The sequence below is a fragment of the Sebastes umbrosus genome, chromosome 23 (assembly GCF_015220745.1).
Source record: "Sebastes umbrosus isolate fSebUmb1 chromosome 23, fSebUmb1.pri, whole genome shotgun sequence".
NCBI lineage: Eukaryota > Metazoa > Chordata > Actinopteri > Perciformes > Sebastidae > Sebastes > Sebastes umbrosus.
This window is the reverse complement of record NC_051291.1, coordinates 1,749,112-1,776,984: the sequence shown is the minus strand read 5'-3', so window position 1 is coordinate 1,776,984 and position 27,873 is coordinate 1,749,112. Positions and strand designations below refer to the sequence as shown.

The following is a 27,873-nucleotide window of genomic DNA, read 5'->3' as shown; positions in this document are numbered from 1 at the left end:
ATCAGTCAGGTGACTCTGTGTTTGTTCATTGTGTAATGACAAATAGGCTATAGGTTATTGTTATAACAACTGTGTAAAGTGATAAGCTGTAAGTCCCTGTATCACAGTGGACAGACATATCCAGACTGTCTGACATGGACTCAGACAGTTTTATGATATATAAAGCCACAGTCTTTATGCAGGTCTTTGTCCGCACATCCGACACACGCTTAAACCTCGGCCGTGGACTGAAAGCTAAAGTCGGTACCAAGCTGCAGGGAATTTCTTCTCTCACTGTGAGCTTTTCCTGAGTGACATTTCCACCCCGCGGTGCCAGACATCATCCGTCAAAGACTGAAAAGGAAGCTTGGAGGCTTGGAGATGCTGGCATGAGGTCACTGTATCTATATCTATATATATATATAAAGCCCTGAGCCTCAATGAATCTGACCTGCTCCACTGAGTCTGAGCATGGAAGCAGCAGACAGAGAGACAGGAGAGGGAGGGAGGTGCACGGACGGAATCTGCGTTGTGTGTTTGAACTGAGGTATGTGTGTGTGTGTGTGTGTGTGTGTGTGTGTGTGTGTGTGTGTGTGCGCGTCTGTAGCTAGCCAGTGAGGAGAGCGGCTGACTGATGACGGAGGAGCAGACGCCAGGCAGACAATGGCCTAGTAATTGTCTGCCACTATTCCCTCTCGCCCTTCCACCTGCACCGTCTCCCTCGCCATCCATTCTTCCCCATGAGACGCCCTTTCGTTCTCTCTCTCTCTCTGTAAAGCAGGTCAAGTGTTCGTTACTGTGGCGCCGGGGAACGGAGGAGCTGCAAGTAGAATCCAGTCTCAAGCTGGCAGGGTATCTTTCATACTGTATGTTCCGATCTTACTAGCAAACAAATGCATGAAACCGAGGTACGATACAGCCCCACACTCAACCCAGAAGAAGGATGTGATGTCACCGTTCCAATGTCGGTTAATGAATAAATATTGATCACAAATTGTTTGGTCTGAACGCTCACGAAGGATCACACAAAGTGCACATGTTGCATGAACCGCAACTTGCCTATCAGTGACCAAGGACGTGGTGACTTTTCATCCGGAGAAGTCTGAAGTGATGCTCTGAATGCACTCTACTGAATACCTCTGAATGCAGCCGAAAAACAGTCGCCACTGTTGTCCTCCTTATTTCCTCTAATGCCCGGTTCAGACTTCACGATATCAGCCCGATTATGATCCGACACGGCCGTCGTAGGGTGTCGACTCAGATCTGGGACGATAAATGAGTGTCGTGTGCGACAATCGATCGTTTTTATGTTGTGTAGTGTCATAGTGCATGACAACCGACGCCGCGTCTGGGACGCCCCGACAGAAAGTCTAGCATGTTTGATTTTTTTCTTTTGCTTTCCACGGGGTGTTCCATCACGGCCTTGAATTTGACCGGCTGAGCAAAGACGCACACAGCTGTAAACAGAAGGCTAATTATTATGCAGAATGATGTAAAAATATTGAGTAGTTTGATCCTGGCATAAGGCCATGCTTAGACTGAGACCGCTGCATTGGCACATGGTTTACCACAAGGTAACATCATCTGACTGCACTGAATTGGCCGATCGATGCAAGTACACGTTCCAGGCAGAATTCTGGCTTCAGATAAGCCGTCAAAGTCTGGAAACTGGACTTGCATCCTGTTTTCTGCTAAGTCTGGAGTTTATACGCCTAAAACAGCCAATGTACTACATACAGTACATATCGTCAGTCACATGAGTCATGTGAGTCGCTAGTCAGTGAAGTTAACTTCAACCATGACCGTTTCCTAACCCTAACTAAGTGGTCGTATTGCCTAAACCTAACTTCCTTTGAAAGGACACCATGCACGTAACAAGCGTGTATTGACACGCCGTCCCTTGTGTCGAGGGGCACTGACAAGCGGCGGTATCTGACAAGTTGGGGGGTGAGAATGTGTTGCCTAATGTTGAATGCAATTGCGGCGCATCTAAAATTAGCCTTGCGTTACGTCTGAGCACACAATAACAATCACAGTTTCTCCTTCTAAACTCTATCAACGTTGTGACATCACACTGTCTATGTTTGGCTTGTTATCCATATAAATACAAAAAAAAAACACAACAAATTAATTAATTGGCCTGGAAAGGCAAACTACACAGCCAAACCCTGTGTTTTAGAGCAGCATTACACTGTTCAAAGTGACATTTTCCTCTCCCTGCTCCATACTTAATTAGCTGCTCTGGCACAGAGATAAAACCTCGGACTTCAACTGAGACACAAATACACACAGAGATGTGTCTGTGTGAGAGAGAGAGAGAGAGAGAAAATGGAGATGGCAGAAGCCTTTTAGTGTTAAGACACAGAGAGGAGAAGAGGCTTCTATTCAGTGCAATGGGCAACTGATGAAAACCAGTCAATTAGTCTGTAAGTGACAAATGCTGAGTAAACACAGAGCTGCTATTGCAGGCCTCTGACAGCTCTGTGGCAACCGGCCACATCACTCATCCCTCTGGACCATCATACACTGTAAAAAATGTCCTCTTTACCATGCCACTGAACCAAAAAATAATCCCTAAATGTACTTTGTTTCTATGTCAGTTTTTAAAAACAATATCTGATGTTTACCTTCAGTACCTCCGAAATCAACAGCATACAAGCCATGTTGAAATAAGGGAAAATAACAAACATATTGAATTTTAGTTTGGCTGGGTACACACTACACGAAAATCATGCAGATGTTGGTCCCGATTGCCACCGTCCTGACAATCGTCAGCAAAGAACAGATATTTTGATGGTCCTAAGGAACACGAGTGTTTATTTAACTTGTCTCCATGACTTCATCCAGCCATCCTTCGTGAATTCTTAGTACAAAGTAAAAACTAACATCGCTAATTCTTCCCATGGATGTATAAAGAGAACAGCGTTGTAAGAGAGCTCCCGTTCATTCCTATCAGAGTTGCTCAGTGGCGCATGAAGCCAAAATGGCTCGACTGCCGAGTGATAAAGTTCCCGGACCATTTGGCGTTCTTCCACATCCATCGGGCCCATCGGGCCTCCCAGCCCAAATTATCCGCTGAGTTACACACATCTCTTTCCCAATGTGAGTCAATGGGAAAAAATCTTTTTGGGCCCAATGGCATCACGTGACGGACACGGAAGATGTAGTACCGCTGTTTGGACGCTACGAAAATTGGCATCAGTGCTCTTCCTGGGGGCTTGATTCTTCCTGCCCGTCGTCCGCCGTGTTTGTTTACACTAAATTCACGTTTGATCACGAGATATTTTGCGAGATTTCCGCTCTTTTTTTCATGAATAAATCTGTTAGTGTGTGGTGCGCTGTTTTGGCTTCACCAAACACTACAGGAACAAAACTGTTCAATCTAACGTAACATGTCGTTATGTGTGAGCTCTGTTAAGATTTGAAAGATCTTTTCATGTGCGCCAGCCTTTAGACATTTAGAGAGAGATTTAAAGACTTGACATTTCATATTGTTGTTCAGATGGGTTTTTGCAGCAGGAATGCCATCACTTATCTCCCAAAGCTCATGGAGTCTTTCTGCCCTGAACTCTGAAAACACAGCAAAGTCTCTCTGATTCAGCGATTCATCTTTTCATAATCCTTTGAATTTTTTTTTTTTAACTTTCTTTCTCGCTCGGTAAACAAGTGCTCACAACACTATCAACAGCCGGTTACAGTTTCGCTAGATCTCTCTATAAACAGGGAGACAACTCTGGCACTGTTCTGCACACACAAGCAGTAAAGCAGGCTTGACTGATACACAGCTCCTCCCACGTACTCTTCATTTGACAGCACGGGGATAAAAGTTCACATTTTTCCATAACGAGCCGGCGGTATCAGCTTGTGGAAAAGTCTACAGAGGGGGCAGCGCTCATGAGCGCCATATCCGATTTCAGTTGTTTCAAAGAAATGACTCCTCTGAGGACACAGTCCTGATGATGGGAGCACTCGGACGCACCCGTGGTCAGCGGTGGAACACCCGTGGTCATCGGGACTGGGTGAAACTGGCTGTGGCTGGGATGTGATCCCACTGAAGTCCCGCTGAACTACCGGGCAGTCGGCTCCCGGCAGAACAATGTGGCCTGCGAGCTGCTAATTTGTAGTGGCGAAGTGTAGCAGAGGCTGAGAGCACAGGTCGTCTCCCTTGGTCACCGGGGCTCGAATCCCAGCCGTTACAAAAGCACATGAGCGAGCCAGTGTTTCCTCAATGTGGAGCCACATAGGCCACATCCCCCTGGAACCTCTAAAGTGCACGTTAATAATGTGATCATCAGTACGATGCATGTTCTTGTTGCTTTCTTTAGAAAAAGTAAAGTAAAAAAAGTAATGTCTGATTCCGAATTTTACCAAGACACAAGATTCTGTTGATATTGCGCTTTTCGATCTTGGCACATTTAGCTTTTGTTTTGTGTGTGAAGAGTCGAAAAACTTCCCATCGTTGCTTTCTTTGGCAGCTCCCTTAGTGCTCAGCTCTCATTGCCGTGGTGCTTCTGCACTGTACTTCCCCCCAGAGATGAAACAAACTGCAGATAAATCTGCATCACTTACTCTGAGCCGAAGGATTTCCTGGGAAATATCAGTGAAAAAAACACCAAGTGTTTTAATTAGGAAATATCAAAGTTAGAACTGGACATAAGGTCAATCTCTAATGTGTTTAGAGTCCCACATCAAGTGTTTTAGCACCTGATCCTGGTCCAAGTCTTTTAATATTGAGTATCTGCCGATGCAGATGGATACAGCAGCTGCACAGTTGGACTAACGTAGGCTTGCATTAAGGCCTTGTTCAGATAGACATTAGACAAAAAACACAGTTTCCTCATTCATTACGATGAGACCACTGTATTGATGGAGTGGGAGTCCAGATGGAGAGGCCTCTTGCAAAAAAATGCATGATTGTTGGCAAAAAAAGTCTACAATCAGCTGTTCGTTCATGTCCCGTGTTCACGACGTTCTGCGTCATTTTCACTGTACAAACGTAGTAGTTTTAAGCCCAACCATGTAGTTCTTTCCTAAACCTACCTATGATGGTTTTGTTGCCTAATCCTAAAGTGACGCCAAGGGGGCATGACAAAGTTGGAATGAGAATTATCTGCAGTGGAGAACAAATAGAGAAAATGACCAGGTACCAAAAGTGAATTGAGTCTAGGGATAGGGTTCCGATACTGTGCCCATGTACTAGTACTGGGTTGCCAACATTTCCGCAGACCCCTGGCGCCTTTTGAAAGCGAGCCCTTTGGCCACGGCCACAGGAAGCACCTTCGCCCCGAGCCTTTCCAAGCCTCGTATGCGGGATTCCCCAGCCTGCCGTGTGTCGCTCACACCCTCCGGCTGGCTATTAACGAGGGTCTTTTGGAACAGAGAAGTACTCGTATCGGTACTCGGTATCAGCGAGTACCCAAATGTAAGTACATGTACTCGGTCTGATAAAAAGTGGTATCGGTGCATCCCTAGTTGAGTCAAGTCGCGTCTTACTATTGGACTTTGCACATATTGCTGCTGCTCTTCCTGCCAGCACACAGTGCCAAACCAAACAGAGAGTTATAACATTCTAGCATCACAATAAAAATAGCACATTGCATCCAAGGATACAGAGTATGAAGGGTGCATCTGGAGGTCTCTGAAAAAAATGCAGGTGCTCTGGACAGAAACATCTGATGAGATGACAAGTGAGAGATAACAGTGTGGACAGACCATACTTTAATGCACTCGTGAGGATTGCGGAGTAAAGACTATGACGAACACTAAGTTTTATCCAGTTTCTCATAGCCTAATCCACGGTGTGTTCACTAGACCTGTTGAGTGAGTCTTTGCTGATATGGGATGATGCTGATAAAGCGGAGAAGACCTGAGGGATGGAGAAAGCGAGCGCTGCTGCTTCCAGGTGCTTCCAGGAATAGCAGAGCTGCTAATGGCGCTGGCCAGCAAAGTGGCCCGTAATGCCTGTTGATGGAAAACACAGCCGGCCAATTACAGCGGCCATATCTAATCACCGGAGGTCAGGGGGTCAACTCCCATCCACCATCCGTCTTCATTTGACGTCCCTGTCGTGAGCTGTTGTTTCATCGCTGAGGGGAGTTCGATGGATCTCAGCGTACAGTCGGGAGGGAGTGTGTTGTAAAGCATGTCTGACACACACACGCAGAAGCATTCACATGCTGGATGTAGAACGGTGATGTAATAAAACGCAGTTGACATTCAAGCTCCATCGAAGCAGAGTACAGCTTCCACACACAGCGATTTAAATGCTGGCCTCGAGGTGAAGTGATGTAATAAAACAGTGGCTGGAAGGACAGGTCCGCTCAGACAGCAGGCAGCTTTATGGGAGGAAGATCATATTCCTGAAGAGTCTCCTCTCAGAGGACAGAGGAGCTGTTGTTATTCAGGGCGCCTCGTTCAGACCGGGTCTGTCTGCCCGGTGTAATAAATCACATATATGGCAGAACAGAGCGGCGTAATTACACAATCAATAGTTGTTCACATGTAAAGGCTGAGTTCAACCAAAAATTACGTACACGATATTAAAAAATATCAACATGTAGAGTTGTTTTTGTGCTATAAACCCACCATAATGGCTGTAAAATGTTCTACAGAGAGTCACATCCGGGCTAGCTTCTGTTCCACTTCCTCATTCAGCATTTCTTTAAAAAAATGACTTTCCATATAAGACAAACTGACATCAACTACAGTATTTGCGATTAGAAGTTACAACCTTAATGACTTTAATCAAGTTAAACAAAGATTATTTGTTAGTAGGGCTGTCAATCGAATAAAATATTTAATTAATCGCATGATTGTCCGTAGTTACATTATCATAACTTAACTTATAGACTTATACTTATTAAACTTATAGAGATCTGGTTTAGAGCCCTGGATTTTAATAAAGTGGTGGATAGTTTTGCACTGAAACTGATGAAAAAGAAACCCCTGTTATCAGGTAGACACCATCACTACGTGTTGGTCAGGATCTATGATCAATGCACTCGTGATCAGTTTGACATACGTTCACGGTGTTGCTCCCAAGGGCTGAGCCGTCGGTGCCTGAATGAGTATTTACATCAGATCCTGATGGGCAGATTGGCTCCTCGCATGGCAGCCTCTACCATCAGTGTATGAATGTGTGTGTGAATGGGTGAATAGCTATATAAATACAGTCCATTTACCAGTGTGTGACTTGGTGACAGCTGTTAAGAGGTGGCAGAATAATGCCTTTGGGATGGAAAGCACATGGCTTTGTTGCACTCATCATTTCTCCCGTGCTGCCTGGTGATGGTCAGGGACTGAAACCCACTCACAGTTCATCCAGTCTCACTGCCCACAGCTAACTTTGTGTAGTTTATTACTGCTAGTAGCTGCCATTTCTCAGAAATTAGTACAATGGTATCATAACTGATAGGAATGATGTCCAAAAACTACAAAAAAAATGAGACCCAAGTTGTAGTAAATTCTACTTCTGTAGCATCATTTATATGAGGGCAATCTGTGTTGTTATGAGCAGTGGAGCGCACGGTACATGGGAAAAGATTAGAGGATTACACTGGGTGTGTATGTGTGTTAGGAGAGAGAGAGAGAGAGAGAGAGAGTGAGAGAGAGCGAGAGAGAGAGAGAGAGAGAGAGCATATCTGTGCAGCCAGCGGAGCTCCAGCTGTGGTGTGCTTTGAGGCAGAAGTGAGTGGAGGTGTGAACGCACAGCCAGGTGCTGCCCCCGTCTCACCCTGACACCCTCGCTCAGTCCACTTCCTCCCCGTTAATTAGGAGAACCTGTAGGGGGGGGTGCATGTGGGGGTTGTGAAACAGCTGTCTAACCGGCCGTTACATCAGAGGCCCAGTTCATGTTCCCAGATCAGTCTAGATGTGTTTCAGATGGACTGAAGTTCACATCAGAGTGTGTCTTACAAGCCACTTCCACTGCTCACATTTGATATTTATCTGAGGGGAAACTCTGAATGTCGCTACCAGTGATGACATTTTTTTGGCCTCTATCCCAACATGGGAGTGGGCAAATATGCTGCTTTATGCATACGTATGTATATATTTATTATTGTAAATCAATTAACAACACAAAACAATGACAGATATTGTCCAGAAACCCTCACAGGTACTGCATTTAGCATAAAACAATATGCTCCAATCATAACATGGCAAACTGCAGCCCAACAGGCAACAACAGCTGTCAGTGTGTCAAAAAATGTAAGCGTAAGTTTGGAGCGTTATTTATCCTCCTTTATGACAAGCTTGGGTTGGCACCGATGGATTCAACAAACTACCACGAGAAGACGTATCACTCTGTAAGAGTTGTTGGAAACACTCGTCATTGTACAGTGGTGGCTATTTTGTCCATCTCCTTGGGTATGATGGACAGGTATTTTCTTGAAACATCAACATGAACCCTTCCTACACCTGACTGCACCTCTCCCTACAGTATGGTTATGGATAGGTAACAGATCGTGGTTATGGCAAACCAGCTACTGGCTGTTTTTATAAAGTTATTCTTCATGCCTGTCATTGGGTACGATTCCCAGCGACATCAGACGAAACGATTTACGACACATAGGTTCACCAGAAACTCCTCCAGCGGGGCAGACCTAGATTCGGCTTCACTGCCACCTTCGACCTACAGTCAGAGCTCCAGCGGGAGGTGGAGGGCTCCACGCCCCGGCAGCAACGGCTCCTCTTTCGACCAGGAGCAGAGCTTCAACTCACTGCTCCGCTGGGAGCCGACACCGACACCGTAAAGCTGGGCCCGCTGGAGGGAAAGGAGGCACGGGAGAACCAGAACCAGGACTGAGCGGGACAGACGGTCAGACCCCTGCTGTAGTAAAATGAGAGGTTTTCTAAAGGGGCTCTGGTGCTCGGAAACACTACCGCTTTTGTCCACAGGGACCGCCAAAATCACCACAGAATGAAAGCTCCTCACAACAGCTAATAAACCCTGGTTTACTCAACGTTTTAAAAGTAAAAAATCCAACATTAACTACAGAGCTTAGCTGTGACGGGATACTCTAGTCTCAACCAGCCTTATTTTCTGCCTCGCTAAATAAAAGACAAGTGTTCTTGACTTCAATCTCGCAGCAAAAACTGATCTTGTGATGTAGACTGGCTTTGCTACTGCATTTATGAGTGTGTCTTAATGATTAAATCCCAGCCGTTCCTGATGCTTTCACCTGTTCTTGGATCAGCCAAGATCCATTTTGAAGTAGTAAAGAGTTAACAAGGCCAGATGAAAGGAAGGGAGTGACAGGAAGTCTAACGAAGTGGAAAGGCCACTCACCTTCACACTGCTTGCCATCTCCCTTGTAGCCCGGCTTGCAGATGCAGTTGTAGGACTTGGGCGTGTTCTGGCAGAGGGCGTCGATGTGGCAGTCGTCCGAACCTTCTGCACACTCATCTGCATCTGCACAAACATGGAAAAAAAAAATCAATAACCAAATAGACCTGAGTCCCGGTGGATTCAACGAGCCCCGATGTTGGGTATCGCTAAGGATGCACCATTCAGTATCAGAGCCTCAGTACTGACCTGGCCTCATGACATTAATATGATTCAGTGAGCTCTACGCAGTGATGTACAAATCTGAGTTGAGGTTTCAGAATTGGTAGCGGGAGAGAAGAAGTTGGCTTAGGATGGAGCTGTTTCCTAACGTCAGTGAGCCTGTCCAATGAACGCTAGACTCATCAGTGTTACATCTGTCCCATCTCGTCCCTTTAGTGTCCTTTACAGAGATCACTGATCACACTTTGTGTTGTTTAACTGATAGCTTGTTTTGCACCTACAGTAGGACAAAATGATGTATGTTTTTCCTTCCATCTGCATTCACTGTGACACTGATAGATGAAGGCATAGTGAGCGTACACAAGTGGTTCCTAACCCTGGGGCTGTGGACCTCCCAAGGAGGCGCAAGAAGATTACTAGTATAGGATAAAACAGAAAATAACATTTATCCAACACACAATTCAAATCTTTGCTTTTTTTTCTCGTGACTTCAAAAAATTCAGATAATATCACTCTTGCTCTTGTTTCTACTAGAACATGTTGACATGCTTTATTGCTCAAAAAACACTTTACTTCTCTCATACCGGCTGGGCTGCAGCACCTCTTTTCATCCTGGTGTGATTGGTCAACCGAACCAAACTCTTTGGACTCCGCTCCAGCTCTGCTCTAACTAGCTTTGTTTGAGGGCATGCCAAACTAGCTGTTATGTAAATGTGTTACTTGGTGACATCACTAAGTTACGGAAGAAAAGGCGGGACTTCAAGCGAGGCGTTCAGGAGCAGAGTAACTCCCTTTGGTGTTGACTTTGTAACTTTGCAGACCATTTAGATGAACAAAAAAACTATATCACACACTAAAGGAAAGGGGAAATGCACAAAAGCATAATAGGTCCCCTTTAATGACCTAATAACAGTCTAACCGGCTGATAACGCTACTTTAGGGGCAACAGAAGTCAGACGGCATCTGGCGGTACCTCAGTTTCACAAGCATGTCGAAGAGCTACAGTGGCCTTCTGGTAATGTAATAATGCTCTATAGAGCCAGTGTTTGGTTTGTCCATTCTGGGCTACTGTAGAAACATGGCGGTAGATCTGAAGGACTCATTCTAAGCTAACGAAAATACAACAATTCTTAGTTTCAGGTGATTATACACTAATGAAAACATAGCTATGAATATTATATTTAATTTCTGCTGATAAATCCCCCTAAATTCTACACACTGGCCCTTTAATTTTGACCCATATTTAATGTTTTTTATGGAAGTGTGATACAAAAATGTACCCCTTTAAGCTTTAAGGGTCAAAAGCCATAAAGGTTGGGAACCTTTAGCCTTCTGCTGCTGCATGTAAAACTGCCTCATTCAGCTTCAATGTGACTGAATTTGCTTTTTTTTTTAAAAACAAATTAGATCCCAGGACACCCTTTCCAAAAGCAAATTATAAGCTGAGAGAGCTCTTGAGTCCAGGTCCAACCCCAGACTCTACATGCAGAGAACAGAAGGTTTAACGGCGTCCTAATTGATCAGGTTATTGATAGAGGAGCCAGTCACATCTGGGCCTGAATCCTGCAGGGCAGAGGGGCCAGCTCATTACACATAGACACAGAGAGGGGAGGGGGGGGACCCAGAGATGTTTTGGTGTCTCCTGTCATATGTATGGTTCAGCAGAACCTTTGCATCACCACAGAGCTCCTCTGCTCACCCTCTCGCTTCCATCCGAGTATAAATAGCCTGTGTGTGTAAGTTAGGCAACCCGGCTGGAAGCTGCCTGCGGTTCAGCCCCTGCTCCGCGCCTGGCCCTCCGCCCGGCTCAGCTGTACAAAGGCAATAAATAAACGATAAAACGGAATTTACAATAAATATTTTTCCTGTTTCAAAAAAAGTGGAGCCGAAGAGAGAAAGAGAGAGACACACACACATACACACGCACACATACACACACACACACACACACACACACACACACACACACACACACACACACACACAGTTCAAGTGTTTTAAAGGTCCCATATCGTGCTCATTTTCAAGTTCATGCTTGTATTTTGTGTTTCTACTAGAACATGTTTACATGCTGTAATGTTAAAAAAAAACTTTATTTTCCTCATACTGTCAGCCTGAATATGCCTGTATTTACACTCTCTGTCTGAAACGCTCCGTTTTAGCGCATTTTGACGGAATTGCAACAGAATTGCAACAGAATTGCATTGCTAGGCAACAGCTTGGACCATGTGTACTTCCTGTCAGCTGATGACATTCACATACACTGCAACCAGGATATAAACTGGGACACATTTAGTATGTTTACGTTTAAAATTATGTCAAGGGTCTAAATATTGTATATTCGTGACATCACGAATGGGCAGAAATCCTGACAGCTTGTTTCAAATGCAGAGTTTCTGAATACAGGCTGTGTGTGTATTTCCCTGTGGATTGAGTGTTTCGATTCTTTCACAGTCTTTATATAGGACTTAAGCCTGCTTTATAATAATAAAAAAAACATGAAAATCTCACTTTTTTATAATATGGGACCTTTAAGGGATTTTTGATGGTGAAATGCTGCAGGAGGAGGCACAGTATTTCACTTTAGATCTTTTCTTTGCCTCTGGTTTTGTCAAAGCCTTTTCCTGCATGGTGGCTCACTGACTCAATATTGACTCCTAGCACATTCACAGAGGTGGGAGGCTGAACAATGTGCTGCTGACCGGTCGATACCAGCAGGGCCCCTGCTGCCGGCCTGCCTGCCTGCCGGACTGCTCCTCCTGGGACCTGGTCGGCCCTCCTGCCACCACACCCCCTCACCCCACATTTACACACACAGCCTCCACATCCCTCCTCCTCCTTCTCCGGACAGGCCACCAAACCCGGAGACAAGATGCTCTCTAGACTCCTTTTAACTTCAGTGAATCATTTTTTGCGCCGTTTCCACGCGGTGGAGCGTGAACACAGGCAGAACCTCTCAACTCCAAAAGAAATTACAGCAAAATGAGCGCTTAACCCGGAGAGCTAGCTGCAGGTTTCCGATTGGAATTTACCTTTTACGCGCAGGAAAACACAAGTTCCAGCAGTGGCGGCCGGCCAATAGAGGGCGCTAGGGCGCCGCCCTCCCTGAGTCACACACAAAAAACATTACTACTACAACTAATAATAATAATAATAATAAAAATTATACAAATTGTCAATATTTGTGTTTTAAACATGGAATGCACCCAGTGCATATATACTCAGTTACAATTTGATTGTAATGTGATTATATTTTGTATTAATAATCTGAATCTGTAAAGTAACTAAAGTTGTCAGATAAATGTAGTGGAGTAAAAAGTCTAATATTTCCCTCTGAGATGTAGTGGAGGAGAAGTAGAAAGTAGCAGAACATGGAGATACTCAAGTAAAGTAGAAGTACCTCAAAATTGTATTTAAGTACTTCGTTTCATTCCACCAGAGTACATTTTATACTGTTGTGTTTTTCTAAGCATTCTTTACTGCTCCTGTTGGAATAAAATAATTGTTAATTATTTAACTGTGTTTTTGATACCTTCACTTTTTTTGCATTAAATCATACCAGGATGTTTGCTGAAATTGATTGGATGTGGCACCACAGACCCACCAAGAAACATTTCCACAAGTCACCACTGAGCATTAGCTGTTCTAATATCACAGATGAAAGCACATTAGAATATATAATAAGAACTTGCAGTCTTGCAGTATTAAATGGCAACTTTAAAGTCACCTATTTGTGATTTTTTTTTTTTAAATCTCCAGTGATATCATTAGTAGTTTTTCCACTCATTTCCTCCCAGTTAAACCGGTATAAGACGCCAAAAGATTCTGCATTTGTTGGTTGAGAATAAAGAGAAGACAGAGAGAGGAAAAGTGGAGCTCTTACCTGCCGGTCCAACATTCCCCATCACCCTGCAAGTATTTATGAGGAGGATAAACAAACAAACGTCCCGGGAAAAACAAGCGCTCCCCATGCTGACAGACGGTGTGAGGATTCAGCAGCAGGGCTTTTCTGGGGGTTTGGACTGTGTGTGTGTGTGTGTGGATGTGGGTGTATGTGTGTGTGTATGTGTGCGTGTGTGTGCGTCTCTGATACGAGAGGAGGAGGACTGCTTTAGGTGGACTGGAAGAGAGAGAGAGAGAGAGAGAGAGAGAGGGAGGCGATCTGAGCCCTCTGATTGGCTTGTTTGTGCTGGTAGAGGAGAGAGAGAGAGAGAGAGAGAGAGAGTATTTAATGAGAGATGAGCAGCATATCATGATGGAGATACTCAAGGTTCCCCAAACCCTATTCCAGAATAATAAAAACTATAATCTCTTTACAAAGAATCCCCCAAATAAGATTTATAGCAGTGGTTTCCACTCCCAAATGTCCAAAGATAAATCTAAGGGTACCCAGATTATTTAAAGGGTAAGAAAGGAAATTAAGTCGATTTTTCTCAGACTTATTTTCTCGTGTGCGATTCGAGAGACGGAGCGTCACTACGGCCGCTCCTCATTTGCATAAAGTTGAGGTCTAAGCTACTTTATGTAAATCACGGGCGTCCCAACGTGACTCGCCCTCTCTGGAAACTCCCGAGAATCTTTTAAAATAAACGTTGTCGATCCAAAATAAAGACACATTCAGCAGCTGCGTGGTATATTTCTCGCTTCAAATGTTTTCAGAAACAAATTTCGGTGAACTATTTTCATGAAATAAGAGAAGAAAGTTTCCAAACGAGCCGCCATGTTGTTTCTGGTTTGAAAGCTGGGAGCAGCAGCCCACGGAGGGACAGCGTTCGTCCAATCAGGTGCTGTGAAGCGGCGCGTCCCCTCGAGATAAAAAACGCCCCTGTGGACACGTACCATCATTACATCCATGATGTAGACGTGCGGCATGCACATTCAGTCGCGGGAGCAAAGTGGGAGCAATGCACAAGCGTTTCCGAAGCGCCTATTATTCAGGGTGCAACGGCTGTGCCCCGAGATGAACACAGTTCAACTTTTGGAACGCTGCAGCGTGCACCGCATGTCATGTGACGAGGAACAACCAATCACAGCCATCAGGTATCTTTTCTTTCTTCTGTAAATATCAGTCTAAGCTGGTAAATATATGGAGGAAACTTACAGTGCTGGAAATCCATTTATCTTTGTTTTGACTTTGTTTAGTTAAGTCAGTGAGGTTTTTACTGCTAAATTACCACAAATTCATTATCATCATTGCAGTGCTGCAGGTTTTGGTTGCTTAGTAACCAGAGCAACATCTGAAGCACCTTAGATAAAAGGATGAAAGCAGCACGGCTGGTGTTTTCCATGCAATTTTTAGTTGGGCATTTTTAACAACCCAGTCAGTTTTTTGTGGGCTGTCTAGATCAGAAAACCTGTGATTCAACAAACCATTCAGATGTGGCTCCCTTTCCTATGTCACATGCAGACTCATTAGAATATACCGCCCACAGCTTGAGAACTACCTTTGCAAAGATGCACCATATTTTTCTCTCAAGCCAATCAGAGCAGACTGGGCTTTTTCTCTTGAAGAGACTAAAACAGAGCGTTTCAGACAGAGGGTGAATACAGGTATATTCAGACAGATTGTATGAGAAAAATAATGTGTTTTTGGACATTAAAGCATGTAAACATGTTTTAGTAGAAACCCAAAATACAAATATGAACATGAAAATGAGCATGATATGTCCCCTTTAAACAACCGATGTCCATCACCTGTCTGTGACATTGGGTCACAAGCCCAAAAGGTTGAAAAACCTCTGATTTTAAAGGACTTTTGTTTATTTTTCCTCATACATACTGTTGCTGTTTTAACTTATAACATTACAGATAAATCTAAACCCCCATTGTTGCCCTAGCTGTGCCAATTGAGGACCCCTACAGGTCCTGAGACCATAGTTTGGGCATTTTAAGAAGCACAAAATCCAGTAACTTCTTCCCCTTTCAATACTTATTGACACAACTGTCTGAATCATGATAAGCTTTAAATGTTTAAGGAGGTTTTAAGGATTAAGAAATACTGCCACCTAGTGGTTTGACATCAACGCTCAAGAATGGATTGTTTAAGCATTGTGCACAACCTTAGATAATTCAATGAATGAAATGATCAATCATTGACTGACACAAACCAGACAGGGCAGTGTTCCAGCATATAATACTGGTTGGTTTATGGGGCTCAGGACAAAATAGGTTGGGGGAATGTGTGTAGAGGGCACTCAGGGGGGCCATATGTCACTAGCAGGTTAATGTCCAGCTATGTCAAGGGTCACCAACCATTCATTCATTTCAAGGATTAAAAAAACAGTCAAAATAAAAATGGTGATTCTCATTGTTTTAAAGGTCCCATATTATATATATATATATAATAAAAAGTGAGATTTTCATGTCTTTTATATTATAAAACAGGTTTAAGTGCTTTATAAATTCTGTTAAACTATCAATATACTGAGGAATACACAGCCCGTATTCAGAAGTTGTGCGTTTGAAACAAGCCGTCAGGATTTCTGTCCATTTGTGATGTCACAAATATACAATATATATAGATCATTACACGGTTTTAAACGTAAACATTCTAAATGTGTCCCAGTTTATTTCCTGTTGCAGTGTATGTAAATAACATCAGCTGACAAGAAAGTAAACATGGACCCAAGCTGTTGCCTAGCAACGCAATTCCGTTGAAATGCGCTAAAACGAAGTGTTTCAGACAGAGGGTAAATACAGGTATATTCAGGCAAACAGTATGAGGAAAAATAAAGGTTTTTTTGAACATTACAGCATGTAAACATGTTCTATTAGAAACACAAAATACAAGTATGAACCTGAAAATGAGCACGACATGGGACCTTTAAGCCTTTCTTAATGAGCTAACAGTTAAAGGGACTGTTTGTAACTTTTTACATGTATAAATCACCCAGGTCGGTGTCCCATGCGCGTTCGCATATGCACGCTCGCGTGTGGCTACGCTGTTCAGACTCAGACTCCAACACAAACTACAGTGAAGCACCAAAACCTCTTGGTTGTATCTAGTGAAGCCCGTCTGTTAAACAGTGTTGGCCGCGGTCGGAGGACGCGGGGGAGACCGTAGCTTTGGTCTCCAGGACCGGAGTCTCTGCTCCTCTGCTCCTCTGCCTGCCTTCACTCACACACCGCGCTCGTTCTCACTCTTTTGCTCCACCTCTCACGTGCATGCTGCTCACTCCACACTGCAGAAGAGTTAGTTTAGCTCTGAGAATATCTAGTGAATGTTCAGTGGACGTTTGTGCAGAAATAACTGCTGCAGCTCCTCCAGACCAACAGAGGTTTCCCGTGTCTTGTGAAGTGACGGGGCTCCGCAGAGAGAAACGTTATCGTCTCCGACCAAAACTCCGGCGTCTCCCCCGTTCCCTCCGGCCGCGGTCAGGAGGCTGAGGCGGGAAAAGCCAACACTAGGATCAGCATTGATTCATGGAGAGACCTTGGTCTGGTCAGCTAACATTACTGCCAAGCAGCTGAAATATAGAGTGATATTGTGCTTTTAGCTGACGTGTGTCTCCTCACTGTGTTGAGCGATGCTCCTTCATGTCTATGTAGAGCGAGCACAAGCGCCAGCAACAGGACGCTGACTTTAGTTGACTTAACGGACACAGGTGTCGCTGTTAACAAGCATTATGATTCTTACATAGAGTCCCTTTAAATAACAACACATATAGCTTATTGTTGTCCTCCTGAGCGCTGGAAGGTCAAGTCCAACAGCTATATTAGCATATAGCTTTAGTTACAGTTATATTAATGCCATTTTTAGTAGGTTTACAGACTTTATAACAAACTAGCAGCTTACAGACAGACAGAAGCTGACTGAACTCACCATTAAACATGTCTTCAGTGCAGCTGCTGCAGGTGTCTGCTCAGTGTGATGTTTAAAGCAGACCAACACCGCCATCGCGTGGAGCAGCTCCTTCTTCAACTGGCACGTTGTTCCCGTCCAATTCAACTACTTCCTCATTTCTATCCAATCACAGAGAGGATACAGCGTGACGCCTTACTTTGTTCCCGCCCATTTTACTACTTCCTCATTTCTATCCAATCACAGAGAGGATACAGCGTGACGCCTTTAAGAGCAATACATGTGTTGGCTTTTACAACGTTATGTCAGTTAGTTGCTCTTCTTTCCCCTGTGTGGTGCCACTCATCCACTACAGTGTGATATCTAACTCAGTGTGATGTCCTAATATTATATTATATCTGTGTGTAACTGTAGCTGCTGGGTTTGTGTATTATGGCAACCTCCCCGCTATTATCCACCTTTTCATTTAGGCAAGGCAAGGCAGCTTTATTTGTATAGCACATTTCAGCAACAGGGCAATTCAGAGTGCTTTACAGAAACATTCAAGAACATTGCGACAAAATGCAAAAGAACATTAAGAAATAATTAAAACAGTTATTAAAACATTAAAGATTAGAAAATAAAAACAAGCTAAAAATAAAAGCTAGGATAGAAGCTAAAATTGCATAAAACTCAAAAGAGTAAAAGTTCTAGTGCAGTGTCAGAATAAAAGGCACCCGCAAACAGGAAAGTTTTAAGCTTTGTTTTAAAAGAAGTGAGAGTTGGAGCGGTCCTGCAGGTTTCTGGTGGACCTGGTCCTGCAGGTTTCTGGTGGACCTGGTCCTGCAGGGTTCTGGTGGACCTGGTCCTGCAGGGTTCTGGTGGACCTGGTCCTGCAGGGTTCTGGTGGAGCGGTCCTGCAGGTTTCTGGTGGACCTGGTCCTGCAGGGTTCTGGTGGAGCGGTCCTGCAGGGTTCTGGTGGAGCGGTCCTGCAGGTTTCTGGTGGACCTGGTCCTGCAGGTTTCTGGTGGAGCGGTCCTGCAGGTTTCTGGTGGACCTGGTCCTGCAGGGTTCTGGTGGAGCGGTCCTGCAGGTTTCTGGTGGACCTGGTCCTGCAGGGTTCTGGTGGAGCGGTCCTGCAGGTTTCTGGTGGACCTGGTCCTGCAGGTTTCTGGTGGACCTGGTCCTGCAGGGTTCTGGTGGAGCGGTCCTGCAGGTTTCTGGGAGCTTGTTCCAGATATTTGGTGCATAAAAACTGAACGCTGCTTCTGCATGTTTAGTTGTGACTCTGGGGACACTAAGCAGACCTGATCCAGATGACCTGAGAGGTCTGGATGGTTCATAACACAGCAGAAGATCAGAAATGTATTTTGGCCCTAAACCATTTAGAGCTTTGTAAACCAGCTGCAGTATTTTTAAATCAGTTCTCTGAGCGACAGGCAGCCGGTGTAGAGACCTCAGAACTGGACTGATGTGATCCACTTTCTTGGTCTTAGTGAGGACTCTAGCAGCAGACACGATATAGATGAATTAAACATGACATTTTCACAATTTCCAGCTAGAATTTCTTGAACTTGTGTCAGGGGGATTTTATGCACAGAAAACATAAAAATACTGATTTCTAAACAAGGACATGGGGGGTGAATGAAAGACCTCAGTGAGGTTCACGCATATTTACAAGGAGCACTTGAACACAGCACGAGATCTCGCTGGCTGTCATGGCGTCTCCCCTGAAGGGTTAGCAGCTGGAGAAACTAGCCGCTGTTATTCATCAGGTTTCTGCTGATTGAAGAGCAGCTAACGGACTGAAGAGGCGGATAGGAGAAGAGAGAGACCATGGGGACTGTCCATGCTAAGGTGAGCTCTATATCTGCCTGGTAGCTGGTGTTTCTGTGGTGTTTCTGAGGGTTTATATCATCATGACCTCTCAGTCAGTCTGCAGGAGGATCAGCAGCATGCTGGGACTCGATGTACAGACACACCCAGGTAGACACAGACCAGCTGGAGAGACACCTGACAGGTGGATTTCAGTGTGTGCAGGTGAACTGTGGATGATGAGACTGTGTAGTTTAGCTTTCAGATCATTTAAAGGCCCAGTATGGGCTGGGTGTGTCATGTTTTAGACTCAATAGCTCTCTGTACTCACTATGAGGAGGTTTCAGTGGGACTTTAATGCTTTCAGATGGTTTTAACAGTGATGAACATCACAAAAAGGCATTTAATGAGCCCAAAACAGAGTAATAAGTCAATATTCTTATTCATTTTTTACCCCCTGTCCAGAACAGTGCAGTGGCTTCCACCGTCCATAGGACATCAGACACTCACTGGCTGAGTCCTCTCTTAAAGGGGTCCTTTTTTCTGCATGTCAAAGGTCAAAGGTCAAAGTTACAAAGCCCAAAGTGCACGCCACTTTGCTCCTGAACTGCCTTAAAACGCCTCGCTTTAAGTCCTGCCCTTTACTTCCGTAACGTGGTGATGTCACCAAGTAACACATTTGCATATAACAGCTAGTTTGACACGCCCTCAAGCAAAGCTAGTTAGAGCGGAGCTGGAGCAGAGTCTGAAGAGTTTACAGCCGGTATGAGAAAAGAAAGAACATCACAAAAAGTCATTTTATGAGCCCAAAACAGAGTAAGAAGTCAATATTCTTAGGACATCAGACACTCATTGGCTGAGTCCTCTCTTAAAGGGGATCTATTGTGCTTTTTCCTTGTCCTGTAGTGTGTCATATATATATATATATATATTTTGTGAATGCAAAAGATCAAAGGTCAAAGTTACAAAGCCCAAAGTGCACGCCACTTTGCTCCTGAACTGCCTTAAAACGCCTCGCTTGAAGTCCTGTCTTTTCTTCCGTAACGTGGTGATGTCACCAAGTAATACATTTGCATAACAGCTAGTTTGGCACGCCCTCAAACACAGCTTGAGCTCAGACAGAGGGTGAAAAGAGGTGCTGCAGCACAGCCGGTATGAGAACAGTAAAGCGTTTTTTAAACATTAAAGCATGTAAACATGTTCTAGTAGAAACCACAAATACAAGTATGCACCTGAAAATAAGCCTAACAGCTCCTCTTTAAAGCCCCACCCTTTGACTTTCCTGCCCTTTAAAGGTGCCATTCATACTTTTTTGTTATGCCGTTGTATTTGGGACTGTGTTAGGATGATTAACTGTAAAGACTCACCTTATCTGACTTTAGAATTTAATTCAATACAAGAACAAAACAAAGCTGAACTCAGCTCCTCTGTACAAAGTAGGATCTATTATGTTTCTTTGCATCAGATTGTAACAGACGGTGTCCTTTTAAAGCGTTGTGTTTATCGTTGGTGCAGAGTCTGGACCCGCTCCCGATGCATGGCCGGGACCTGGGCGTCCACCCTGATGACCTGGTGGAGCCTCCAGAACCGGAGCAGGAGTCCAAGCAGGAGATCCTCGAAAACAAAGATGTGAGTAGTAGTAGTGCTAGTGTCAGAGTAGCTCTTGTAAAATGTTAAAATAGTAGTATTTACAAGTAGTTATCAGTTGTAGTAATGTGATGGTGATCTGATGTGAAAGTAATCCGAGTAAAAACGTCTGTGATTGCAGGTGGTCGTCCAGCACGTTAACATCCAGGGTCTTGGGAGAACTAAAGAGGATCTGCTCGGCTATGAGATCTCTGAGGTTTTCCACGCCAAAAACCTCATTGATGTACGTATTCATGTCACGACTGTCCTGCACATTAATGCTTAATATAGCACTCTGACTTGATCGGTTTCAGGAGCCCGGTAGAACTCTGTGTCTGTGTTTGTTGCAGGTGATGAAAAAATCTCACATCGCCAGACAGAGGCTGCTCCGCCTGGGAATCTTCAAAGAGGTGGAGGTTCTCATCGATACGTCTGACGGTAACTCTTTCAGACCTTCTTAACAAAAACAAGAGCCACGTGTGTGACGTGAATATGCAGAAACAAGCCTTCTTCTTCACCCTGATTGGTTCTCCCTCCTCAGGCAACGATGCTTTGCCCAACGGCCTGGATGTGACTTTTGAGGTGACGGAGGTTAAGAGGCTGACGGGAAGCTACAACACCATGGTTGGCAACAATGAAGGAAGCATGGTGAGAGAACTTACATACAGTATAACTCATGTCAGTCATGTTGTCCTCTTTGTTTTGGGCTAGGGATGGATCGTGCGTCGGATAGTGAATTTGTTTACTGAGGTTTCTGAAGCACACATCTTAGAGACACACATAGGGCTGCAACCTCTTAGTCGATTAGTAGATTTCTTAGTTTTCTTTTCACGCTGAATGACTTATTTCCAAGACACTTATAATCACATCTCTGGTAAACACAAGATTTTTTTTTTCATACTTTATTTTTTTCCTTTTTTCAGGTTGTTTTCATATATGCAATTTACAGTTCGTAATTACAATAGTTTATAAACCAATTTTTTAAGTAGTTGAGCTTAGAGACGAACACAATAAGTACACTAGGGAAAACAACTTCAGCATTCAAAATTGAAATAAAATTAAGAAAAGAAAAAAAACATAATAATAAAACAATAGAATAATAAATACAACATTTTAATAATATTAATACAAAGAAAAGAAAGTAATAATAATAAATTAAATAAACAAATAAGTTAATAGAAAAGAAAAAGTAAACACCAGATTTAAAGTGGTGCTTGTGTTCCAAAGCTCTGGGGTTACTGGAAATGTTTGGATCAGACGAGTGAGAAACAATCCTACACAGCCAACACTGGAATCTCATTTTAGTATAATATTAATAATATAAGCATAGCCTGATCTTTATCTGCAACTGTGCAGAAATACCAGGTCGAATTTTGATTTAGAATTTGAATGTCAAAGTCATGAATGAAGCTTCGATCTATTCACTACAGCCGTACAAGACAATAGGCCTTTTTTTTTTTACAGGCGACATGTTGACATGTCACAGCTGAACAGCACGTTCATCCAACAGCATTAATAACAGCTGCATTCTGTTTAGATGCAGCTGTTTCATGGATGTGGTATTGTGCATTCACTGATGCTGGTTACTGAGTCCTCATTAATGTTATGGGTTGCATCCTGTGCTTTTCCTGCTATCACAAGTCAAATGTCATCTTAAACAGTCTAAGTGGCTCTCAGCTAACAGTGTTTGTCGGGTCTTCCAGGTTCTGGGTCTGAAGTTGCCCAACATGTTCGGTCGAGCTGAGAAACTCACCTTCCAGTTCTCCTACGGGACCAAGGAGACGTCATACGGCCTGTCCTTCTTCAAGCCCCAGCCCGGACACTTTGAACGCAAGTATGTCACTGAATGTCCCCCAATAGTCCGTTGATGGTGCGTGTCCAAGAAAGCGTATCCGTCGACTATATAGAGTTAATGGATTGCCAGTGCTAGCTTGACTGCACCACCGAGGCGGCATAGTTTTGTAGTTTCAGATTTGGTGTCCTCTGTTTCAGCCTCACCCTCAACATGTACAAAGTCACCGGTCAGTTCCCGTGGAGCTCCTTAAAAGAGACCGACAGAGGAGGGTCTGCAGAGTTTAACGTAAGAGGCTGTGTGTGTTCAAGATTGATGCATGAACTGCAAGAAAAAGTGCAACTGGTGAGTTTAGTTTCTTCAGCTGAAGTTGTCCTCCATCTCCCTGTCCTGCTGCAGTTTCCTCTGGGGGTGACCAACCACACGTTGAAGTGGGAGGGCGTCTGGAGGGAGCTGGGCTGCCTGGCACGCAGCGCCTCCTTCGCCGTGAGAGAGGAGAGCGGACACTCACTGAAATCTGCCCTCTCGGTACAGCCTGCAGCCTTCCTCCATTTAGTCTCTTCTGAAAACACAACTTTGATGTATATCATATTCAGGAAATGTTTATGAGGGCTGTGAAACCATCATGTCCACCACACCGGTTCAACAGAACTTCTGTTTTGTTTGCTTTGCAGCACACCGTGTCGATCGATTCAAGGAATTCTGCCATTTTCCCCAACAGGGGTGCCTTACTCCGGATCAACCAGGTAAGAGTGTACATGTGTTTCCATGTACGTGTCTCGCCTAACTAATAACATTTTACTCAGTGAAATCACTATAAAAAGTTGGTTTGTCAGTTACTGATTTAACTTCAACTCTAACACATTAATGCAACGTGCAATTTTCAGGTTGTAGCGGCTCAGTTTTAAAGCTAAAGTGAAGATACTGGCATCATATGAAACTATAAAACCCGATGAATCCATCGGTACCAACCATGTCATACTAGCTTGTCGCAAAGGAGGTTAAATAATGCTCTAAACTTAAGCTACATTTTGGCAAGGAAAAACTGTCATGTCTATTTTCAAAGGGGTCCCTTGACCTCTGACCTCCAGATCAGTGAATGTAAATGGGTTCTATGGGTACCCACGAGTCTCCCCTTTACAGACATGCCCACTTTATGATAATCACATGCAGGTTGGGGCAAGTCATAGTCAAGTCAGCACACTGACACACTGACAGCTGTTGTTGCCTGTTGGGCTGCAGTTTGCCATGTTATGATTGGAGCATATTGTTTTATGCTAAATGCAGTACCTGTGAGGGTTTCTGGATCAATATCTGTAATTTTTTAGTGTTGTTAATTGATTTACAATAATAAATATATACATACATTTGCATAAAGCAGCATATTTGCCCACTCCCATGTTGATAAGAGGATTAAATACTTGACAAATCTCCCTTTAAGGTACATTTTGAACAGATAAAAAATGTGCAATTAATCGATTTTAATCAATTGAAAGCCCTAGTAGCAACACAAACTGTAGATTTACTTGAACAAAAGATGCATAGAAGAAGTAAGAATATAGAGTTTTACAGTGTAGACACCATGTAGAACGATCATATATATAAAAATGCCTGAAAAAAAGTTGCAAATGAAGAACAAGTTGAGCTGAATGGCATCTTAAAAGTCTTGGTTGGTGCCAAAACTCAACACAATTCACGGTTGAAACATTAACGATGAGCTAGTGGGACCTTTTTGGGGATTTGTGTGCAGCAGCAGAAGTTGTATTTTTGAGTTGTTTCTCATTTCGCCCTGCAGGAACTGGCCGGGTACACAGGAGGAGACGCCAGCTTCTTGAAAGAGGATTTTGAGCTGCAGCTCAACAGACGTCTCTTCTGGGACTCAGTAAGACACAAATCAGTCACTCTGGACCTGTTGAACATGAATGGGTTCCTATCTTTTAGATAGATGTTTTGTTTGTTCTCACACAGTGTAGTTGCATTAAAGAACCAGCAGAGGGCGATGAAGCAGCACTAATTTAGTTTCACTGAATGCTCTTCATGCAGAGGTTTGAGTATATATAAAGGCAACACTTTGTGTCCTCTCAGGTCTTATCTGCTTCTCTGTGGGGGGGGATGCTTTATCCCATCGGAGGACCGCCGTCCTGCATCGCTGACAGGTACATCTGATTCATCCAGGAGAAGTCATCTGGCTCTGACTAGGGCTGCACAATTAAATGAACATGATCAACTGATGTTTAAAATGCATGCTAAGCTCACAGAAAACTCCACTGCACTTCCTAAACTAACCAGTTTATTTATTATACGTTTATTATTTTAAGTCTTACTTTGATGCAAATATTGGAAGTGAAAACAGTGATCTGCTTATTGCAATAAAATGAATAATAATCGTGATTAGGGCTGCAACTTACGATACTTTCATCGTCATGCAGAGAATTTTTATGTTGTTTCTTTTCTTAAGAATTTACTCAAACCGATAAATTGATTATCAAAATAGTTGGAGATTTAAAATCGATGAATCGTTGCAGCTCTAATCGTGATTATCATTTTGATCATTATCGTGCTTTCCTTGCTCCGACACATCAGACCTCAACATACCACTTCCACTGACAACACAGTTTGGCTCTTTTGATGAAGATTATGTTTTTCAGAAGCTCTACATGTAAATTGATCCATTCTTTAAATGTGTCATCATTTGTCTCCCACATGTTATCATTTTGTTTGTTTGATTTAAGTAGTATTTTTGCTTTAACTTAGTGCTTTTGAAATGGCAGATTTAACTGGACGGTTCAGTGATGGTTCTGTGTTTTGTCCAGGTTCTACCTTGGAGGTCCCACCAGTGTACGAGGGTTTGGGATGTACAGCATCGGGCCACAGAGTGAAGGTAAAAACTCCTACAGAAGTACAGAAGGAGCTGCAGCTGAATGTATATGTGGTGTATGTGTCCTGTTAGGTAGTGTAGTACATCATCAGCAGCTTATCTCTCTGTGTGCTCCAGGTGACTATCTGGGTGGAGAGGCGTACTGGGCTGGTGGTCTGCACCTCTACACTCCGCTGCCCTTCAGACCCGGCAAGGGCGGCTTCGGGGACCTCTTCAGAACACACTTCTTCCTCAACGCAGGAAACCTCTGCAACCTCAACTACGGTGGGTGGACTGAATACAGTACTGGATGCATTCAATGCTGAACCTGCAGTGCAATCTCCTTTGTATAATTCTGAGCCATCAAATAGAAATGATAAAACACTGTAATGTATGATGTGGGCTGTGATGATGTGTGCAGGTGAAGGACCCCGGGCTCACCTTCAGAAGCTAGCAGAGTGTATCCGCTGGTCGTACGGCGCCGGCATCGTGCTGCGGCTCGGGAACATCGCCAGACTGGAGCTCAACTACTGTGTGCCCATGGGAGTTCAGAGTGGAGACAGGTAGACTGCTGCTCACTAACACACTGCTCCGTGTTACAGGACGGAGGTTCACTCATGTTGTTATTATACTGACTAGGACGTTTTAGATGGAGCAGGTTAGGTTAAACCAGTTTTCACTCTGGTTTTGCATCAAACTGTTGTTGAGATGTGTGTCATGTCATGTCTGTACTCTTTAAATTAGAAATCTCTTTATGCTCCGTATAGCACTGTGTAATATGAGGACGTGTTTTAGGATGCCGGTAACTCCTCCTCTCTTCTCTTTCTTCTCTCCTCTCACAGGATATGTGACGGCGTCCAGTTTGGAGCAGGAATCCGCTTCCTGTGACCTCATCATCACTCCACCACCCTCAGAACTCCAGCACCAGCAGAGGCTGCGATGTGAAAAGGGAGAACGTCTTGTTGTTTATCACCTGTATAACTTGTTGTAGAGTGTGTAACACTATAGCATGGGTCCTAATGTCCCGGGGAAACGTGCCTGACCACCCCCCCCCCCCCCCCCCAAACCCTCCTTTGATATGCACCGGTCGAGGCTTTTCAACAACAGAGGGCCGGCGCTGGGTTGATAAACACTAGTGAAACTTTTTACAGAGCAAACGGATGGACCGGGCTTCAGAGCCCAGAGGAACCAGATTGACATGAACGCAACTACGGCAAAAATACAATCATGGAGATTTTTTTATTTACAACTTCATTCTCTTCAGTAGACGGTTGAATTATGGTTTAGTTTTGGTTTGAATCCTCCAGCGCCGGCACCTCGTGTGTGTGGAAAGGTCCTCTCCTGGTGATTTCACCCTCTGTGTGACAAAGTAAATTATTTTCCAGAAGAGATTTTGGGCATGTTCCCTGTTTGCCTTCCAGGACTGCTCCTTTAACCCGGGAGCACGACTTGTTATTGATTTTGTTTGACAGTAAAACCACACACACTCTCTCGTGACCTTTATTTGAGTTTTGAGTTGTACTCCATTATGTGATTGAATGATGCAGCAGCAGCGAAGGAATGAACCGAGAGAAAGCAGCACTTTTTAAATGGAAGCGGCGGTGTTGGAAGGGAATCGACCCCTCGTGCCAAATGTTGTTGTCTGATGTGGAGAACGGCGGGTCGATCTCTCGAGGTGGGAACCCCCTCCCCCCCTGAGCAACATCCACCACCAGTGCTCTTACCGTTAGTCCTCTTTTTGATGTTGTTGAAGATATTCACCAATAAATCACAGCTGCTCCCTCTTTGGATTCTTTTGTGCTTTGTGTCCGTTAGCTTTGGGCCAATAGAAACTCTGATATGATTGACAGACACACAGCAATAAGTTCATTATTATTAAGTTGTTGAAAGTCAGCTTTAGACTGGTGAGTTTAAACATCTGGATTTATCAAGACTATGACTGAAAGCTTTTAAGATCAATTACTTAAACATTGTAAATGCTGTGAAGTTGAGTCCAAATGCAATTTGAATAAAGTGACCCTCCATTTAAAAGTATATAAGTGGTATTAAGATCAATAGACAGATAGATAGATGTACTTTATTGATCCCAAATTGGGCATTTCTTGTGTTACAGCAGCAGGTTATCAAGGCATCGCACAGGAACAGTAAACATACACCGATCAGCCATAAGATTATGACCACCTGCCAGGTGAAGTGAATAACATGGATTATCTGGTTACCATGGCACCTGGCAGTGGGGGGGATATATTAGACAGCAAGTGAACATTTTGAACTTTGTGTTGGAAGCAGAAGAAATGTACCAGCGTAAGGATATGAGCGACTTTGACAAAGGCCAAATAGTGCTGGCTAGACGACCGGGTCAGAGCTTCTCCAGAACTGCAGCTCATTGATGCACATGGGGGGAGCGAAGAGACAAACAACCATTCACGCTCACATTCACACCTATGAGTCAACAATGAACCTGCATGTCTTTGGACTGTGGGAGGAAACCCACGCTAACACGGGGAGAACATGC

At 43.9% G+C, this 27,873-nt stretch overlaps 2 protein-coding genes across 9 annotated transcripts in view; one reads left to right on the top strand and one right to left on the bottom strand.

Moving 5' to 3' along the window:
• scube1 (signal peptide, CUB domain, EGF-like 1) overlaps nt 1-17,432 on the bottom strand; it is a 106,168-nt gene extending 88,736 nt beyond the window's left edge. For 3 of the 8 annotated variants that reach the window (XR_005205445.1, XR_005205446.1, XM_037760067.1), the window contains exons 1-2: nt 13,371-13,591; nt 9,269-9,391 (exon numbers count right to left, since the gene is read on the bottom strand). Coding sequence is in view for 4 of the 8 variants with exons in the window: in XM_037760067.1 (XP_037615995.1) it covers nt 9,269-9,391; nt 13,371-13,458 (211 nt within the window). In the remaining 4 variants the exon portion in view is untranslated. Of the gene's footprint in view, nt 1-9,268; nt 9,392-13,370; nt 13,592-17,309 lie in introns of those variants that run through there. The other 5 variants (XR_005205448.1, XM_037760068.1, XM_037760069.1 and 2 more) reach the window with 3 other exon arrangements.
• Nucleotides 17,433-18,947: 1,515 nt separating this feature from the next.
• On the top strand, nt 18,948-27,146 carry samm50l (sorting and assembly machinery component 50 homolog, like). Its single transcript, XM_037760846.1, has 15 exons — nt 18,948-19,125; nt 20,599-20,712; nt 20,852-20,953; nt 21,060-21,147; nt 21,251-21,357; nt 22,413-22,543; nt 22,702-22,789; nt 22,901-23,029; nt 23,176-23,247; nt 24,297-24,383; nt 24,587-24,657; nt 25,315-25,382; nt 25,497-25,643; nt 25,780-25,921; nt 26,201-27,146. Exons 1-15 carry the CDS (start codon nt 19,105-19,107, stop codon nt 26,244-26,246), a joined length of 1,413 nt encoding a protein of 470 aa, XP_037616774.1. The 5' UTR covers nt 18,948-19,104; the 3' UTR covers nt 26,247-27,146.
• The last annotated feature ends 727 nt before the right edge of the window (nt 27,147-27,873 follow it).